The sequence below is a fragment of the Macrotis lagotis genome, chromosome X, assembly GCF_037893015.1.
Source record: "Macrotis lagotis isolate mMagLag1 chromosome X, bilby.v1.9.chrom.fasta, whole genome shotgun sequence".
NCBI classification, from domain to species: Eukaryota; Metazoa; Chordata; class Mammalia; order Peramelemorphia; family Peramelidae; genus Macrotis; species Macrotis lagotis.
Genome location: NC_133666.1, coordinates 522,387,422 through 522,407,614, shown reverse-complemented (window position 1 = coordinate 522,407,614; position 20,193 = coordinate 522,387,422). Strand labels below are relative to the sequence as shown.

General features: G+C 35.2%; 1 protein-coding gene across 1 annotated transcript in view; it reads left to right on the top strand.

The window, feature by feature from the left end:
- The window catches only part of SYCP2L (synaptonemal complex protein 2 like), a 36,626-nt gene extending 24,437 nt beyond the window's left edge, over positions 1-12,189 (top strand). Inside the window, exons 14-16 of the mRNA XM_074202103.1 lie at positions 3,346-3,460; positions 9,413-9,494; positions 12,078-12,189. Coding sequence (XP_074058204.1) covers positions 3,346-3,460; positions 9,413-9,494; positions 12,078-12,189 — 309 coding nt within the window. The remainder of the gene's footprint in view (positions 1-3,345; positions 3,461-9,412; positions 9,495-12,077) is intronic.
- The last annotated feature ends 8,004 nt before the right edge of the window (positions 12,190-20,193 follow it).

The window sequence follows — 20,193 nt, the reverse complement described above, 5'->3', positions numbered from 1 at the left end:
TTCAAATTTTGTATACAGATCTCTGTTGTGTTCCTGGCATTGTCAGGCAGTAGACACCATATTGACTGTTTTTCTACCTTTTTTTGAAGCCACCTTGGCTCTCAGGAAGGTGACTAATTTCCAGGTAAAGGATCAACCTGTTGAGAAGGATTCTGGCAAGAATCTTGCCAGCAATGGTTAAAGAGAAATAACCCTTTGATTGTCTCAGGACAATTTATTCCCTTTACCTTTATAGAGATGGACGATGTAAACATCCTTGAATTCATGGGAGATAACCTCTTCATATCATATAACCTGAAAAATTTCAGTCAGTTTTTAGATTGAATAATGAACCCCCCTACCTTGTAGATCTTAACTGGAGTAGAATCAGCACCAGGTGCCACTTGAGAGGAGTCTAATGACATTCAAGCTCTTCTTCAGTTGAAATTTCAGCTAAGGACTGATTGACTTCAATTTGAGGTAAAGAATCAATAACTTTGCATTGATCAGTGATGGTCTGTTAAGAACATCTCTCTAGGATCATGTCCCTATCATTAATGTATATCCATCAGTACTGAGTAGTTGAGATGCACCTTGGGTCTTTGGCCAATAAATAGGCTTCAGAGCATTATAAAAGAACTTTGATTTATTTCTGTCTGCATAAAACTGAATTTCTTCTGCCTTCTTACTGAACCAAGGTCTTGCATCTCTCTAAGCTTTATTTGTACTTTACTTTTGATGGAATTAAATCCTGCCTTCTTAGAAATGAATGAACTACCCTGCTGGGAAACCCTGTGGAGTTCTCGTTTTTTTTTTCATTTAGCAACTTCTAAATTTCCCCTCATTTTCATCAAACCAGTCTTGATGTTTTTGAGTGTTCTGACCCAGATGAGCAAATGCAGTGCTGTACACCAGATCTCTGAAAGTTGCCCACTCTTTTTCTGTTCTACTGTTGACAACAGTGTGTTAGCTCAGTTTTCCCTCCAAGTTAGCAACAAACTGTTCTGCTCAGAAACTCTAATCTCTTAACTTTAATTCTTCTAGTAGTCATTTTTCCTTGGGGCTACCACTTTGGTTGAATTGTGATTATTTAGATTGGAGAGCATGAGTTTATGATCAGTCTGGTATTCTGTACCACACACTGCCTTTGTCACTCTCATATCCTGTCTGTCTCTTCTTAAAATCACAGTCTATTAGATGTCAAAGTTTGTTAGAGGGTACATCCAGAAAGTTTTATTGAATTTAGGTAAATAGAAGACAGTGCTGTGATGAAAAGGTCATGAGATGTTCAAGTCTTCAGTAGTAGGTGACTGGTGCTGCTTCCAACTCCATTTGTCCCTACTGTGTTTGGCATTAAAATCTCTAGCATTAAAGTCACCCAGAATTATAAGCTTATACTCTTTTGATTCATTGATGATAAGGGTCTCCCAGTCTCATAAAAGTTTCCTTTGACTTCATCAGGATTTGCCATGGTGAGAGCATGATGATGGTGGCATGGCATTTTCTTAGAAAAGACAATTTCATTGTCATGAGCCTATTGTTCACTCCTTTTGGTAGGCATTAAAGCTTGGTGACTAGATTAGTTTTAATTGTAAAACCTACTCCAGTTTCACAGCACTCCCCTTCCCTGCAGCTACTCTAGAAAAACATGTATCCAGCTCTGACTTCAGTAAGCTAAGGCTTCATTTGCCAGCCTTATTTCACTCTGGGCTGCTATTTGGATATGATACCTGCTGAGTTCTCTAGCAACAAGAGCTGTTGCCTTTCAGGTTTATTGGATCTTGTGTTATCTATGAGTGTGCCCATGTTCCATGTACCAATAGTGAGTGGAATCATCTTTGAAGAATTTTTTTAAGATTTTTTTGATAACTCCATGGCAGGTGGATTTCCACCTGCCAAGGTAATCAGACCAGGGTTAGGGAAGTAGAAAATTTTAGGATCCTTCCTCCTTAAAAATGGCTGTCACTGAGAGGGCTGTCAAATCTCACTGCTGCTTTCAGTGGGGAAATGAGTATGAGCTGGGCTGCCTGTGTGCAGGGTTGTAGTAGTGCCTATTGCTTCATCCCTTACCTGTTGCCATAGGACTCTGATATAGGAATAGTAAATTAATATAGATGATATCTTTTGATTTGTACATAAATCGGATTTAAGTGAGGTAGAACTGCCTCACTATTTCCTCCAAAGTCATCATGATCCAGCAGCAAAAGTTAAGACAACTGGTGATGGCTCTAGATGCAGTGGATGACCTTGGCTTCTTCCATATCTAACCAAGCTCTAAGAGCTCCACAGCGCCTGCTTCAGCTGGCTTCATGGCCCTTAGAACAAATTGTTCTCCTCCACCTATTCTACCGATGGAAGACCCCCCCACACACACACACTACTCACCCATGAGTTTAAGATTCTCTCAGTTACTGTCAACCTGGTTTAGCCTGATTACCAAAATGGCTTGCTGGGGTGTGGCTACTGTGCCTGCTATACTATCTGGAGCCACAGGTGAGAATTAGGTGACCCAGGTGAACATCAAAAGTGGGAAGCAGCCCAGAAAAGGGATCAACAGCTCTCACACCAGAGGTACTAGTCATCTAGACAAGGAGTCAGAAGCTAGCTCTGTGACCCTGAAAAACACCTAACCCTGTTTGCCTCAGTTTCCTCATTTGTAAAATGAGCTGAAGGAAATCACTTCAGTATTTTTACCAAGAAAAGCCCAATTGGGATCAAGAAAAGTTGGACACAGTTGAAACAAAGGAACAGCAAAACTATACAAATTATCAATTCCATATTTGAATTTGGATAGCTTAATCCCAAGTTCTGTATCCCTCAAGATTTTTTTTTTCTTGAATTTTAAACTACTTATAATGTTTTCCTGAGGCAGCTAGGTGATTCTGTCAATAAGATGGACTTGGAATCAATTCAAATCTCACCTTAGGTAATTATTAGTTGTGTGACTGTGGGCAAATCACTTTACCTTGCTCAGCCTCAGTTTCCTCACCTGTAAAAGGGGATAATAGTGTTGGCCTCCCAGTGATTTTATGAGGATCAAATGAGTTATAACATGTGTAGTGCTTTACAAGGCTTAATGTACTTTTATAAGTACTATATCATTGTTGTTCTTTCTGAAGGTCTCTAGAACTCTGAAAATCTTGTGTTCATCTTAATTCATCCATCTTTTCCATTTGACCAGGATACGAGGCATTGGAGAAGAAAGGGAGCTTGAAATGGGTGGAGAAGACTAGTGATTCTCCCTATTTTTCTCCAAGTCTTGCTTGGCCTAGAGTTGCTAGGCCATATACAAATGCTTTTTAGTATTTCCCTTATAAAAGATATTAGGGTAAAGGGGATTGTTGTTTTTTTAATAACATGTTTTAGTTTGGCTTTCAGCTGAACCCTGATCAGATAAAAAGAGAAGAACCATCAGAAATTCTTGAGAGTTTCAAGGAACAAGAGACAACAGAGACCCACTGTTATCCTGAGGATAAAGCAGGTATATATGGAAGTTAGAAAATAATGATATTGCTAATTCCCTAAATTAATAATCAAGATGATATCTAAGAATAAAAGTATGTTCTTGACTTTTAATCATTTACCAGCTCCTTCTATGACCATAACTAGATGCATAGTCTCATAAGGGCAGTAGCTTACCAGTTCAACTTTTCAAAAATGTTTTAAGTTTTTGATCTTCTAAAATCCAATGATTAATCAATATTCTGAAATTCATTGATTCCTTTTCAGAAGTATAGCTGTTATATAAATAGTGATCTGAGCTTAGGAGTTTAGAAGCAAAAGGAACTTATGAAAAACAGGTTATAGTATTAAGGATGAAGCCATTGCCTCCTACTTGCTAAATCAAATGACAAGTGATTGTTGAAAATCTAGAAGTAGGGATGACTAGGAGGCACAATTGATAGAGTGCCCACTCTGGAATCTGGAGGACTTGAGTTCAAATTCAGATTCACACTCTTGACATTTATGTGTGACCCTGGGCAAGTCACTTAACCTCAACTGCCTCACCAAAAACAAAAATTGGATTGGTTATGTGAGGAATTGGAAAGGCCACTAGATTTGAAGGTAATGGATGGGAAAATGGATTCTGCTCTTTCACTTACCTGGATGACCTTATACAAGTTACTTTTTTTTACTTGTCTGGGCCTCAGTTTTCTTATATGTAAAATGAATGTGTGAGATCAAGTGATCTCTGAGGATGCTTCCAGCTTCATAATTATAATCTTTTGGCTATACTATCTCCTCTCCATACCTTGTTCTCTCCAGGAGAATTAGCAGTGCTTTAAGAATCCATCATTTCATTGATGGAAGGAGGAATTTATGTCCCAATTCAAAAATAATACTATGCTTTAATAGACAATCTCAGCAGGTATTTTTATTGGAGGTAAAAAAAACTGGTGTCTACTGTTCTGGCAATGAGTCTGTAAATATTTACCTTGCTTCATTCTCAGAGAATAACCCCTCAGAATCTATACAAACACAAATATCTGTTTTTAGGGTAAATTAATATGTACCTCTAGATCAGAGTAACCCTAGGAAAAACTGGAGCAAGTATAATGTGCTTTCTACTTAACCTTATATGTCTTTTTTTGCACTTCTCTCTACTTAGTCCTGTTGTGCTTTAGTTTCACAGTCTGAAAATAGGTTGATGGGTATGAAGGGTTATATCTCTCAAAAATAATTGTGTTTTAGTGAATTATCTTTATTATATTCAAATGTTTATTGATGCCCTTTAAAAAAAACTCACTGTAGCCTCCTGATCAGCTTATCCCCTAATAGAATCCTTAACACAGAGTTGAGAACAGTACATTGACTAGACCTGATAACCAATGCCATATTTTGTTTCTTTAGTCTACTGGCACTTCTCTGCTAAGGAAAGTAGGAGGCATGTTTCAGCACCCCTCCTCTGAGAGTGAATTAAACAGGGATACTTAAAATTTTTTTTTTAAATCAAAGTTGTAAACTTCTTTCTTTAGCATTTCGAGAATTTTGCCTGGCAAGGTGTTTTTCATTTTAATATCCTTCTTTTGTTGTTGTAGAATTTTAACATCACTGTACCTAATTAATAAACAACCACCACTACCCTCTCCCCATCCCTGAATATAGGACAGATAAGTGCTCATCCAGTCTTATCTGTGTAGATGCAATTTATTCCTTATGTCAGTCTGATACAAAATCCTGTATTTTCATATCTAACCTAAATTTAACCTAGGTAGGCACTTGTATGTAAAATTCCCCATTTAGTTTTCCTTTTTTTACATCTTTGAGACAGGACTAGATTGCCCACTCTTGCCACATGATGCTGCTGACCTCATGATCTCCTAGGATGATTCTCCACAGAGGCATCATCATAGGAATTCTTCTTCATTAGCAATTTTCTCCAGGGAAGCAGAAAAATTACAAACTGGTGAAGATGTAAAATTGTTCTTGGCTATCCTCTTATTCCATTCCTTTTTTCCCCTCCCCTATGTCTATTCTCTCAGCAAAATATTCTGGATAAGATTCTTTAGTGTGGTGGAAAGAACTGAGGACCAGAGTTCAAAATGTCTTTGGCCCTTGGCAACAAGTCAAGTTAATAAGTATTTATTAAACATTTATGATGAGCCAATCACTGTGTTAAGTAAGTGCTAGTGATACAAATGCAAGGAAAAAGAAAGTCTTTACTTTGAAGGAGCTTATATTTTAATGGAGGGGGGAGACACAAAAAAGGGACTAAAAAGACAAAGGGATAAGGAAAGGTAGGTACTGGTGCAGGAGAATGGGGATGAAATCCTGAGATACAGAAGCAGAGTCCAGAGAAGAATGAAGGATGTCTGGCTTGGAGCCCTGGAGGTTCTGGAAAGAGCAAATGGGAGAAGGAGACAAAGGTGGCAGAGAGAACTTCCAGAGTGAGAAGGTAGTTGAGGCATAGTGGTAGTTTGGAGAGCAGAAAGCAAAGACAGAAGAAAAAAGCATGCCAATTGACCTTTCTGGTCCTCAATTACTTCATTTGCAAAATAAGGGGATTGGGCTAGATAGGGATTTTTAAGGATATCTTCTAGCTTTAAATCTCTGATTTTAAGATTAATAAAATCATTTGTACTGAAGTAAAAGTGACGAGTAAATAATATTCTTCCCAGGACAATTTTTAACAAGGGACAAAATTTCATATCAATGTCATAGATGATGTAACTTTAGACATCAACAGCTAGTAAGTAGGAAAGATGTTTTTTGGACAAAGTGCCCCTAAATTATATATCTATGTATGTAGGAAAGTACTTGAAGCATGTTTTAATAGCATTTAGTCTATTTTTTATTTTTATTTTTATGTTTTTTGCAAGGCAATGAGGTTAAGTGACTTGTCCAAGGCCACACAGCTAGGTAATTATTAAGTGTCTGAGGTTGGATTTGAACTTGGGAACTTCTGATTCCAGGGCCAGTGCTCTATCCACTGCACCACCTAGCTGCCCTGATAGCATTAGTCTAAAATTAAATTATATCTGTTTCTAAAAGTACTATTTGCTTTTTTCTAAAAGAACTCTTTACCTTTTTTCTCAAATGTTTTTCAAAGTACAAGAACCCATGTACCAGGAAGAATCTGTGCAAGATGACAAAAATAATTCTTTTTATGAGCCTTTTCAATTAGTTGAACAGCCTGAAACAACAGTAAGTATGGAAGATTTAAAAGTCTGATATACCTGAACCCCTATGTGAGCAAGTACTCTTAACCCTGGGATCCAAGGATAGATTTCAGGAGATCTCTGACCCTGGATGAGAAAAATTAAATCTTCATTTTTATTAAGCTCTAACAGAAATTACTGTTTTCTCCAATAGGTTAAAAATATTGTAAGAAAGAGTTCATAGATTGCACCAAACTTCCAAAGGGATAAGTGACACAAATAAAGTTAATCCCCAAGTAAGAGGCTGAAGGTTGTGATAGATTTTCCTTTCTAATATTTCACTGGAATGAAATCTTTTTTTTTGGGGGGGGGGTTCTTTTTGCAATTGTTTCTTTGTTTTTCTTTGTGACTTGCCCAAGGTTGCACAGCTATTAAGTTTCAAGTGTCTGAGGTCACATTTGAACTCAGGTCATCCTGACTCCAGGACCTGTGCTCTATTCACTGTGTCACTTAGCTGCCCCTGGAGTAAAATCTTTTAAAATTAAACTTTAAAAAAGCTAACAAGCATTTCTCTCTCTCTCCTACCCCTACCTCCATAGAAAAAGAAAACCCTTATTACAAATATGTTATAAGTCAAGCAAAGCAAATTCCCTCCTTTGCCAGGTCCAAAATTACATATCTCGTTCTGTATGTTCATTCCTTTACCTTTCTTCTAAGAGGTAGTTAATATTCTTTATTGTTGATCAGGAGTTGTGGTTGGTCATTTCATTGATTTAGACTTCTTAAGAGAATCATTTTTACATTGTAATCATTTTATAAACTGTTCTCCTAGCTCTGCTCATTTCACTCTGTGTCAATACATACAAAACTTTCCTGATTGCTCTGAATTTGTCCCTTTTATCATTTCTTAAATGTCCAAGTATTCATTCCTTGTAATTGTCACTTAAATGCTATTTAGATACTCTTTCAGAATGGAAATTGGTTTTAACAGTAGCTTATTTTATCAGGATGAAATCATCAATAGCATACTTATAAAACTTTATTGCATAAAGGTTAATATATTGTATTACAGCAGAATTAGGAAACAGAAAAGTTCTTGACATACTCAAAAAATGAGCCATAAGTAAGATGAAATGTAATAGAGATGAATGTAGAATTCTGCAGTAAAGCTTAAAAAATGAACCATAAAATTTTAAAATTGAGACTTATAGGGACAAACTGCTTTATAGAGCAGTTGAGGTAAAGAAGACTTGTGAGTTTTTGTTGACTCACATTTAACTTTCAGTGATGTGACTTAGCTGTAAAAACTCATTCAAACTTAGGACTCGTTTATGGAAATGGTATTTCTAGAACATGAGAAACAACAATTCTTTTTATATTTTTTCCTGATCAGATCATATCTAGTTTTGTGTGTGTGTGTGTGTGTGTGTGTGTGTGTGTGGTTTCAAGAGGGAAATTGATATGCTCAAGTTAGTGATACCCTTACATTGTTCGTTTGATATACTTGAAGAAGGGTAACTAGAATAGTGAAAGGCTTTAAACCATGTCATGTGAGGATTGATTGGAGAAAGTAGGGACTATTGAGCTTGGAGAGGAGAAAACTGGGGTAGTCCTGTAACTGTCATCAAGTATTTGAAAGACTATAATGTCTTAAGACGAATTCTTAAATGTTCCTTCCAGGTCTAGAGTTCTCAGAATGTTTCAGATATGAAATCTCTTTTGTGAAAGAGGCAAACACTCCTAACACTAGGGGTTCTCATCCAAGAATACTGCCTTGGCCAATTACAGATGACATTAGCATGAATTAATGGAACAGTATTGAACTTGAATTCAGAAGCACCTGTGTTTAGAGTCTTAGCGCCAAGGTGTACTAGCTGTGTGACCTTGGCATTCTTACCTTTTTTCCCCTCTTTTTAAAATTTAATATTTTATTTTCTCCAATTTCATGCAAAAACAATTTTCAACATTTATTTTTAAAATTGAGTTCTAAAATCTCTCCCTTCCTGTCCACCCCTTTCATTGAGAAGGTAAGCAATTTGGTATTAGGTTATAATGCAAAGCATAGTTCCATATTAGTAATTTTTAAAAAAAACTTAGACCAAAAAACCCCAAGAAAAATAAAATTTAAAAAAATCCTTCAATTTATATTCTGATAAATTAACATGAACAGTCTTGATTTCATGAAGCATTTCTCCTCTGCATTTTAAGATCACACAAAATGTCTTCATAGATGAAAATATAAAGCTAAGCCTGTTTAAGATGTCTGTGGTTATCATAATCCATTAATAACTAAATAATAATAAAACAGTAAAAGCAGACAATGGGCTCACCAATGCCATAGAAGGTGTCCTTCCCAATGTTAAATAGAAGAGGGTTCCATGTAATTGGTAAGGTCAACCAGATGTTCTTGTTTGTGGATGAAATTGTGCTGATTGTTATCAAGTCCAGAATACCACAGTGCCTCCTCCATAAGACAAATTTCTTGGGGTCTGTTCAAAGGGAAACAAGTTAATGAAACACAGAATGCATACTTTAAATTAGACAGTTTCATTTTTAAAATGAATTAGTGCTGTGGACCTAAAGACAGCTTTATATCAATCCTCTTTCATAGAATAACTTTAAGTATTAATAACTTTGATCTCAAATTATCTGACTTCCCAGAAATTATAATTTTAAATGTTTCTTCTATAGAAAAGTGATGCAAATAATGCTTCAGTTCATTTCTTGGACCTGGGAGATCCAAATAAAGGTCAGATATAATTGTAAACTATCATTATTAGGGTTTGTATGGCATACCTAAATAATTTAATAAGTGGTTTTTTTTTCCCTCCAAGAAGTTGCTTCAAAACAGAACTCTTTAGATGGCCTAAAAGAAATGGATAAAATCTTGCTTCCTAAATTAAATGAGAAGCCTAGGTAAGTGATTTCCAAAGTATAAATGAAATAATTCGTTTTGCTAGCCTTCATTTTTCTAAAAAGTGCTATCTGTGCCAGACATGTTACAACAACAAAAATACAAATAGAAAAGAATACAAAAAAAATATTACTAGAAAAGAAAAACGATCCCTATTCTCAGGGATTCTGATTGGGGAAGGCAACACATATGGAATAGAAAGAAGAGTTGCCCAAAAGGTGTAACTTCTAAAGATGTCAAGACCAGGGGGACCTTTGGGATGCATGGACAAGGCAGATGATAATGACTGGAAATCTAGGAGGCATGGTGGCAAAGCACTATAGTGAAACCTGGTAAACTGTAGGTTGCAACTGGATAACGAGTCACCAAGGTTTGCCATCTTAACAAAAAGGATTATAACTGATGACTTCCTGGTCATCTAAGTGAAGTTAGGGTCCATGATTGATTTGTCACTGCTAATGTGATGACTATAAAAAATAGTAATGTAAAGGGGGCTCCTCTTTTATTCTATTTCTTGGAGAGAAGATGCTTTCCTGACAGGTAGCCTAAGGAGAATATTCCCCTTTAACTAGGTATTCCATTGATCTTGTATATTAACAGCTTATGAGGTATAATTTAGGGAACAGAAAACTTTCAGTATATCTCCTTTGATGCCTGAAAATCTACCATTATAAGTTATTTATGTTGCCAGGAGCCCCTATAGATATTTTTAGATAAATAATGCATCAATTATCTTAATGTATGGAACATTTTAATTTGAACCTGCTTATCTAATGATCTAGAGGACCTGAAAGACTAGGGAAAGAGAATGGTTTTGTTTTTTTGGGAGGAAAAAAAAAGTTTAGAATACAAAGTAGTTTTTATGCAGGGTGCCTTCTAGAATAATGTAAGAAGCTGAGAGGCAGCATAAACACAATTTATTGGAGAAAGTTGAGGTTCATTTCATTACATGACTCATTTTGTATACACGGAAACTAAAGATGGATATTTTTCATTGGTGTAGGTCACTTTTTTTTACTGATACAGATCCTGACCCTTCCATTCAGTGATTGATAGTCTTCATGTACTGTAGATAAAACAATTTCACTATGTTTTTTTTTTGTTGTTCAATCATTTCAGTTGTGTTGAATTCCTTATGATCTCATCTGGGGTTTTCTTGGCAAAGATACTGGAGTGGTTTGCCATATTTTTCCCTCTAGCTCATTTTACAGATGATGAAATTGAGACAAATAGGTTGAGGTGACTTGCCAAGGGTCTTACAGCTAGGCTGTATCTGAGCTAGATTTGAAGTGAAGAAAATGAGTTTCCTGACTCTAGGCTTGACTTTCTATCTACTCCCCACCCACTATGACACAAATCGTCTATACACTGGCACATTTCTGTATGCAAAGGAAATTTATGTGATTTGTAAGGGGAGGGAGGTTGCATTAGGCCTGGGAAAGGATGTTGAAAGCAAAATTTTCACTTTAGCATTTTTTCCTGGGTTGATTCCCAGCTAAATGAGAATTCACCTGCAGATTAACCCCAGCTAATTAGAAGTGACTAGAACAATGGAGTCTTGATGTAATCATTTCATTTTAGTCATGCCTTCTTTGGCAAATGGGGACTTCATAACTTTTCAAACCATCACTGACTGTTCCTATTTCATGAATTAATTGGAAAGTACCCCCCCACTTTGAATAGGTTGATACTCAAAAGCAAATGTGGTATGGCAGAAAGAGAAATAGACTTAAAGTTGAGAACAGACATAAATTCACATCTTACCTGAGACATTTGCTAATGGTCTGACTAGGGATGGGCAAGTTGTTTAAAAACTCTGGACCTCAATTTCATATGTAAAATGGAGATAGGAATATTTGTAGTGTTTACCTCCCAGAACTGGCAAACTCTATCAAGAGATATGTATATATGCATATATACATGTATGTATATATATATATGCATATATAACACACATAAATATAAAACTATGTACATATGCATGGATATTAAAGGTGCTCTATTAGCTTAAAACTATATTAACACTTTTGGAACAAGTGCCATAGAGGAATATGTTTAAATGAGTACCTGGATACATAAAATTTAACAGAACTTTATTTTTTTAAGATGTAGCATGACTTCAATTTATTATCAAATGTTTCTTAAACATTTAATGTGTGCCAGGCACCCTATTAGACTCTAGGGATACAGAGGAAAAAGTAAAAAATGAAATTGCTCCAGCCTTCAAGAAACATGGTAGAAAGAATTGCTGAACTGAACTGAAGAGTTAGGAGACCTGGGTTTGAATCCTGCCTCTGCTATTCAAAACTGGGTAATTCTGGACAAGTTATTTATTCTCTCAAATCCTCAATTTCTTCATCTATAAAATAGGCATAATATATGCACTTCTTTCGCCTCAGAATTGTAAGAAAACTACTTTGCAAACTCTAAAGAATTAGTGACTGTGATTTTACTATTATTAGCTATTCTTCCTATTTTTATGGGGAAAATCCCATTTTATACATTGGCTGCTCAAATCTCTTTTTTAAAAAAGTGTTAATATGATGTTGATATCTGACTTTTTTCTATTCTTTTGTTTATGCTAGCTATAGCAACTTACCTGTGTCTGCTCGAGCTGCCCAAGACGGTTCAGTGGAAATAGGTGAAAGAAGCAGCAAGTACACTTCAGAGCCTTCCCAGGTTTACATACTTCTTTAAAATAAGTCTTTCCTTCTGTGTATTAATGAGGAATGGGTCATTTTTCATTGGGAAAGTATCTTGGATTTTTGATCAGAAAAAACTCCAGAAGATATTTAATAGGTAGTATGGCATAGTGGGTAGAAAGAAGACTTGAGATAGAGTGTAAAGGAAGAAGTTTCTATATCTCATCTCTGACAATAATTGTCTAAATGGGCAAATCGTTTAATTTCTCGGAGCCTCACTTTTTTTTGTGACTTGCCCAAGGTCACACAGCTAGGTAATTATTCAATGTCTGAAGTCCTCCTGTCTCCAGGGCAGATGCTCTATCCACTGTGCCACCTAGGTGGCCCAGAGCCTCTCTTTCTTCATCTGTAAAATGTTTGAAATAATTTCAAGTAAGAAATGAAGAAGGCTTGAACTAAGGCACCAAGTGGATAAGAAGAGTGAGGAGGTTTGATGAGAAATATTGAACTGTATTTTAGTTCTTTTTCAATGATCCTATTTGTTGTTTTTCTTGGTAAAGAACCTGGAGTGGTTTACCTTGTCCTTTTTCAGAGGAGGAAACAGGTAACCTGGGTTAAGTGATTTGCCCAAGGGCACATAGCTAGTAAGTATCTGAAGTCAAATTTGAACTCAGGAAGTTGAATCTTCCTCATTTCAGATCTGGGTGCCATCTAGATGCCCCATTGTTGACATAGAAACAGAAAAATATGAAAAATTATTGCTCATTATTTTTTAATGTTCCCATCACCTACAGTGTTTTCTCCTTCTTCCCTTATCTCTGCCTATGCAATCAGCTAATATTTCTTCAATGAAGCCTTCCTAGATTACTGCACTGGAGAACAATATTCCCTTTTCCCCTTAGCATTTAATATTTCCATTTAGAGATTCCTAGTACTGACCAGATTCAAGTCTCACAGAATTAAAGGTCCAAAGGTTGTTGTGAGCACAAGTTTACTGCCTACCTTCCTACTGAGACTTGGGGTTTGTGACACAAGGCGGCAATCCAGATATCCATTTTCTCTTGTTAAATATTGGTTTCAATTACCTTTTCAACAATCCAATATGCTTCCCTTGTCTACTATCCTTTAGTCTTTATTTTAAAAAAAAGTTAAAGAAAAGAGTTGGTGGTACATCTTACCTTTCAAGTAGATTTCTGGGCTTAATAAAAACAAAGCAAAAGATAAACAAGCCGAACCTTGTTAGCTTTGGTTTAAAGTGAGGAGAGATAGTGCTGATAGGGATTCGCCCCTCTCCTAGTTATTCTAGAAGTAATAACAGCTGACATTTCCAGACAGAACTTTACATACTTTACCTTAAATTCTCACATTTACTCTGAGGGAGGGAGTTCAAATGAGGGAAGTAAGACTCAGAAGTGGTTATTTTATAGTTCAAGATCGTAGACCTCACAGCTTTGAGACTAAACTTGAGCTGTCTGACTTATGTGATGAAGTAGACTTACTGTTACCTTGATGCCTTGCTATGTGTGGGATTCAGGACTGCAACAAAGTAGGGACAAATACTTTAAACTTACTGAATCAAGAACTTTTATGTGTATAATATAGTCTGCAATATACCAACTGTCCTGAATGCTTTAGTAAAATTTTAAGTTATTTTAGCTAAAAACCTCACTAAGACTTTTGGGGACACAGTGTTTTAAGTTATTAAAACTTAAGACTTCACTAAGACTTTTGGCACATTATAGTGTACTTAATTTTTGCACAGGGTCACATCCTTCACTTAGATTTTGTAATCTTCTTGAAGACGAGTCCCGATGCTCTCATTTTTGTATATCCCTCAGTGCATAGTATGGTGCCCATACTTAATACATATTAAAATGAGTTGATAGTAATACCATCCTCTAATAGCTTTTAATCATTTTTCCATGTTCTATTTTTCATTTTGTTAGGACAGTTACATAACTGTATGTCCTGCACATAATCCTACATCAATTTATGTCTATTTCTGAGTTGATAAGATTTTCATCAAAAATAAGAATAATAATTTCTGATAATGCCTTTTGTTTTTTTAACTTCACATTACTAAAACTTAACTTTCTTTCAGGCTGAAGGTTTAAAGAAGAAAAGAAAAGGAAAAAATTTAAGCAAGAACATTCTTGAAGCAAAGTATGGTGTCCCTTTTGCTTATTTAACATTAAAGCTTAGACTTGATTAAAGTTTTTAAAATAATCTCTTTTTTAAAAGGAGCACAGAGAAACTTGTGTGGTAAATAAGAGCATAGAGAACAGCTTGTTATATTAGACCATGCTGCCTGAAAAGAATAGCCATTAAGGAAGGATAGTTGTAGTAAAAAACAGACCCTGATCCTGGCCTAATGTATCACTAACAATTACTAGAGAAGCTTTCCTTGGCCTTTCACAGAGCTTGGGTTTGATCACTGCCTTTGAGGGAGACAGAAAGCAGTTGAAATTCAAATACTTCCTTCCCCGTTTATCCCCTCAAATGCTTGTCAGCAAATAAAAAGAAATTTTGAATTGAGTTTAATTCTGAATATGTTGATGGTTTAAACTAATTTTTTTTATCACAAGTTTAGCACTAAAGGAGTGATCTATGCACAACAACCTATTATTTCATGGTTGAAAGGAAAGAGGTGGCATATCACTGCAGGAATATGTGGTGCTGTTAGTTTGTTCTTCAGTCTCTTAAATTTGTGAAGGAACAGTCAGATAATGAGCTATAATCATTTAAATATCCAAGTGTAGCTGGAGTTTTTGCTTATTCTATGCCATTTCTTATCTATTTACCTTCTTATTTGCTAACACAAGTGCATCTCAATGCATACAACATGAATTTTTTTTAAAAGTGGATAAAATACTAAAATGGAATATGGAAAGGAATCTTTGTAAACAATCACATTTCCTCCTTAAAAATCTCTTTATAAATTTTGATGTCTTTTATATTTTCTGCCATAATATGATCCTAGTCACATATGTACCTTATCTTGAAAATTATCCCAATGGCCCAATATTGTAATTTGGAGGTGGATCCTCATTCAAGGATTTGAATAAGATACAAAATGTAGCAAAGGTATATAGTAAGCATAACTGGCAATAATTGATAAAATTATGTGGAGTTCAGATAAAGAAACATAAATCTATAGTACTAATAGTTCAAATTTAAATAGCTTTAAAATAGTTTTTAAAGTACAAATTGCTGCCCTTAGTAATTTAGAAAACCACAAATTAACATTATCTAAATTGTATTTTATATTTATTTTGTAAAATCCCCAAATTTTTTTTTTGTTTTTTTATAAGTCAGTGGAGGTTGTGTCTTGCCCAAGGACACACACCTAGGTAATTATTAAGTGTCTGAGGTCAAATTTGAACTTGGATCCTCCTGATACCAGGGTTGTGCTCTATCCATTGTGCCACCTAGCTGCCCCTAAACATACCCCAAACTTAACTTGTTTCACTTCCCCTCACCCCAATTTGGGGATCACTAATAGCAAAGTACTGCTGCAAAGTACATTCACAGTATTATATGTACTATGATATGTCTACTTAAAAATTAATGTTCAGGATTTAAGTAAATTTAATAATTTTTTTCCTTTTTAATCTCTAGCAGTCCAGTTAAGGATCTAATTGTCTAAGAATTCTTTACAAGGTTGTCTAGGGAAGCTTGAGTTATTGCTACCTTTTTTGGTATCAGTCAATCACATTCAAATAACTTTCTTGACTTGAGAGTTGGTTATCTTTCTTCACTTCAGTTCATAACTTTTTCCACTAGATGGTACAGTAGGGCAACAATCTAAAACTTTTTAGTTCTCAAACTTTTTTTGTTCATGGCAAAGACCATGGGGAAATTCAGCACACTAGGAAAACTCAAGAAACTTCCTCATGCCTATGTGTGTGTGTGTGTGCTTATGTAAGTTCATTACAATTTTCAGGATGTTTGGCCAATCATGTCATAAAGATGTCAAAAATGTAAATGTAGGTTTATATTGAGGTAAAATAATTGAATTTTGAAAGAATAGAGTTTAAAGTGAGGCACCTCAATACCATGTTTTACTCAGATACTTTAAATTGGCTATCAAATTTTAATCATGATCTTAGTTCTTCAGTCTGATACTTTTATTTAAAAAAAACCATACACACACATACACATACACACATACATTTCCCAACTGGACTTCTCTCAATACTCCCCTCTATTGTTCTCTAAATACTCTACACTATTGTCCTCACTAACTATATAATTGTTGTAATTTTGCCTTTGCATTTTGCACGTATTAATAAATTTGCCTTTTTCTTTACAGAGAGAATCCTTATGATTTTGAAAACTTTTCTGATACTATGTACTCTCAAGTGGTAAGCTTATATAATAGAGTGGCCTATATAAATCATTTTACAAGAACTTAGCTGTGTCATAGCTAACTTTCACAGTTGTAATCATTGTGTTACAATTTTTTCAAGGTCTTAATATATATTAACTGGAATATTTTATTTCTTTCTTCTAGATGTTTATTTTTTGATGTAATAGTAATATTTTTGCATGGAAATCATGAAAAAGTCTATCTACAGAATATTGAATTAAATGTTTTTGGCATTAATATTGATATCAGAAAAAAGGTTAAACTGAACATTCTCAAAATGTTCCATTCATTAGTGGTTTTCCTAGTCAGAATTATTGTAGTTACAAAAACAATAAAAAAAATTATTGTAGTTACCAGGTCATTAGGAAGAAGGTATTCAACATCAGAATTACAGCTATGCTCTCTGATCTTCCACTTTGAAAATCTATTTTGGTTTGTATTACTTTCATTGATATGGGAAACTTCCAGTGAGTTGCCTCCCTAGTTCAATGGTAACTGAATCTCTTCTAGAATTTAAGAGATTTACTTGCTCCACCAAGACTTTATGTGACTTACCCAGAATCAGAAAGCCAGAATGTGTTGGAGGCATGATTTGAACTCACATCTTATAGATTTCAAGACAGGTTTCCTTTTATTATGCTATGCTAACCAGGAGGAATAATTTTATTCAATTATACTCTGAGAAAATCCACTTGATTTTAAGTTTTTCTCCATTTTGTAGTATGCAACTTCTACCTCTTGGACTTATTATATCCTCAAGAAAGTGACCTTTATCTCTGCTTGTATAAAAGGACTTGAGTCCAAAAAGCTACAGTGCTCAATATTGTAATAGTTTCATAGGATTATACACTTTTCAATTTCTTTTTAAGTGCTATAGTTAATTGCAATTATATGTGAAAGGTTTTTTGTTGTTTAAAATTATTTCCATAAAATATGAGAATCGCACCATACAGCTTTTGAAAACCAAAGTGTGTGATTTTCCTTTATCTGTGTTCTAGGTTGTTGAAGCAAAGCAGAGGATTCTCAGTCACAAGGAGTCATCTAAGAAGAAGAGGTATGTTGTGGGTGACTCTATAAGAATAATTACAATGTTGGAGCCAGAAAAAATTTGAGAATCTTGTCATTTTACATTTGAGGAATGAGAAGTAGAAAAATAAACTGATTTTCTGAAAGCAGTCTACCTCTTATAATTGGAGCCAAATTACTTTTAAGTTAAAAAACTGACATCTAAATGTACATATTTACTATCCTGTTTTATATTAACATAGGTGATAGATTGGTATTTCAGTGATCCATACTTTCTCTGGGATTAGTACTCTTTTGTGGTAGACTGAAACCCCTCCCCACTTCATAAAGCAATATCCTGCTTCTGAGGCAAAAACAAAGTCATTCACCTAGTGGCTGCTCTTTCAGTGACAAAGCTTTCTGAACTAGAGCACTGACCCTCCTGTCCTGAAGATCCAAGTTCAAAATTCAACCTCAGACTTAAGTCACTTAAACCTTCATTTGCTTCAATTTCTTCATCTGTAAAGTGGAGATAATAGCACCTACATCCCAGGATTATTAGATAAATTAGGAAATTAAATTATAAAGTACTTGGCACATAGTAAACATAAACACTATATAAATATTGGTGCTGTTATTATTATTTTTAACAAACTAGCAGTTCAGATGTTAGACACTGTTCAAAAGTTGAGTCTATTCTTAAACTCTTCCTAGGTTTCAGCTAGATGGTGAATTGAGCACTGAACCTGAAGTCGGGAAGATCCATCTTCCTGAGTTCAAATAGGGCCTAGCTGTATGACTCTGGGCAAGTCACATAATCCTGTTTATCTCAGTTTCCCCATCTGTAAAATGAGCTGGAGAAAGTATTGGCAAACCACTCCGATATCTTTGCCAAGAGAAGTCCAAATGGAGTCACAGGGAGTTGGACCCAACTGAATAACAACAAGCTTGCAAGTTGAAGTGTGTACTTCATTCATAAGGCCTTCATGAACCCAGGGTCACTTTTATAATATGTTGAAATGTCACATTAGAACTTCAAGGAGAGTAGTTTTGTTGGGATTGAAAGTAGTAATGGGGTGTAGTGGATAGAGCTCCAGCCCTGGAGTCAGGAGTACCTGAGTTCAAATCCGACCTCAGACACTTAATAATAATAATTACTTAGTTGTGTGGCCTTGGGCAAGCCACTTAACCCCACTGCCTTGCAAAAACTAAAAAAAAAAAAACTAAAGAAAGTAGTAAGAAAATCATTTGAAGAAACCAAATATCAGACTTTTAACTTTCATACTATTTGCCATTAATTGAGTGCAATTACCAAGTCTAATCTTCCTTTATTTACTGAAAGTATCATACAGGTAGTATATATGCAATGAAAAGAATGACACATTGAGAGTGAGAGGACTTGGGTTCCAATTCAGTCTCTCTCATTTACCTAAGTGACTTTGGATTCTACAATCTATGAATTGAATACAAATCAAATGGATTTGTAGAGGAGGAATTAGATCTGAAATCCTTGAGAATTCATTTAGGACAGATGAAAATTGTAATCATAAATTGTTTAATCTTTCTATTTTATTTCTAGAACTTTTCTTGAAATCTTGCACTTAAGTAAATAGTATATTTTTTCTTTCCCATAGTCACTGAATTTGGGAGTTAGAAAGCCTTTCTGAGGTCATCTAGACTTCAGATAATCAATGAAAAGAATTCTCTAACATAGTTAACAAGTCAAGCATGACTACCTCCAAGACAATGGACCTCTCACTTGAGGCAGCCTATTCATTCTACTTGAGGATAGCCCTAAATGATAGGCAGTTTTTCTTGACAACATGTCCCCAGACTTAAAGTTCCCATGGTTTTTGGTATCAATGGAGATTTTTTCACTCTCTGAATTAAACTATCACTGCCACGGTTACTCCCCTCCTCCCCCTTTTGACTTTTAGCTTTTCTTGGGTTTATTAATAAACTAAATTATACCACATTATCTTTTGGCAGAACATTTAGTTTTTTCATAAACTCTTTAACCTGCTTGACTTCTTTTAGGTTGCTTTTTTTTTAAGTTTTTGCAAGGCAAATGGGGTTAAGTGGCTTGCCCAAGGCCACACAGCTAGGTAATTATTAAGTGTCTGAGGTTGGATTTGAACTCAAGTCCTCCTGACTCCAGGTCTGGTGTTCTATCCACTGCGCCACCTAGCTGCCCCTTGCTTGACTTCTTTTGATCATAACTTGTGAGAGTGGTAGGATAGCTAAAGTTTCACCTCTTTGTCTGATGAAGAAGATGAGGCAGTAAAATGTGTTGTTTGCAACCACATATTTGCAATGGCAGGGTTAGAGTTTAATTTGACCTCCAGCCCAATGTTCTTTTTACTAGTCCTTGGTCTAACTTGGAAAGATCAGAATATCAAAGATGAAGTTCAGAAAGAGTTAAAAGAAGACAAAGTTGATACTACCCTGTTAAATGCAGAAGAAAACCATTTGTCACTTTCATATGGAATGCAATCCTTTTTTTCTGTCCTTTGTATATGGAAATGTTTGTAAAGATTATTCTCCTTCATAATAAAACAAATACATATGGTCAAAATAAATACATAGTTTGTCTTATTCTCAAGCAAGGCTTAACTCTAAGGGAAGAAGATTAGGCTACCAGTATGTTCAATTAAAAATGGCATTTCCTTAATGCTCCAAGGCATT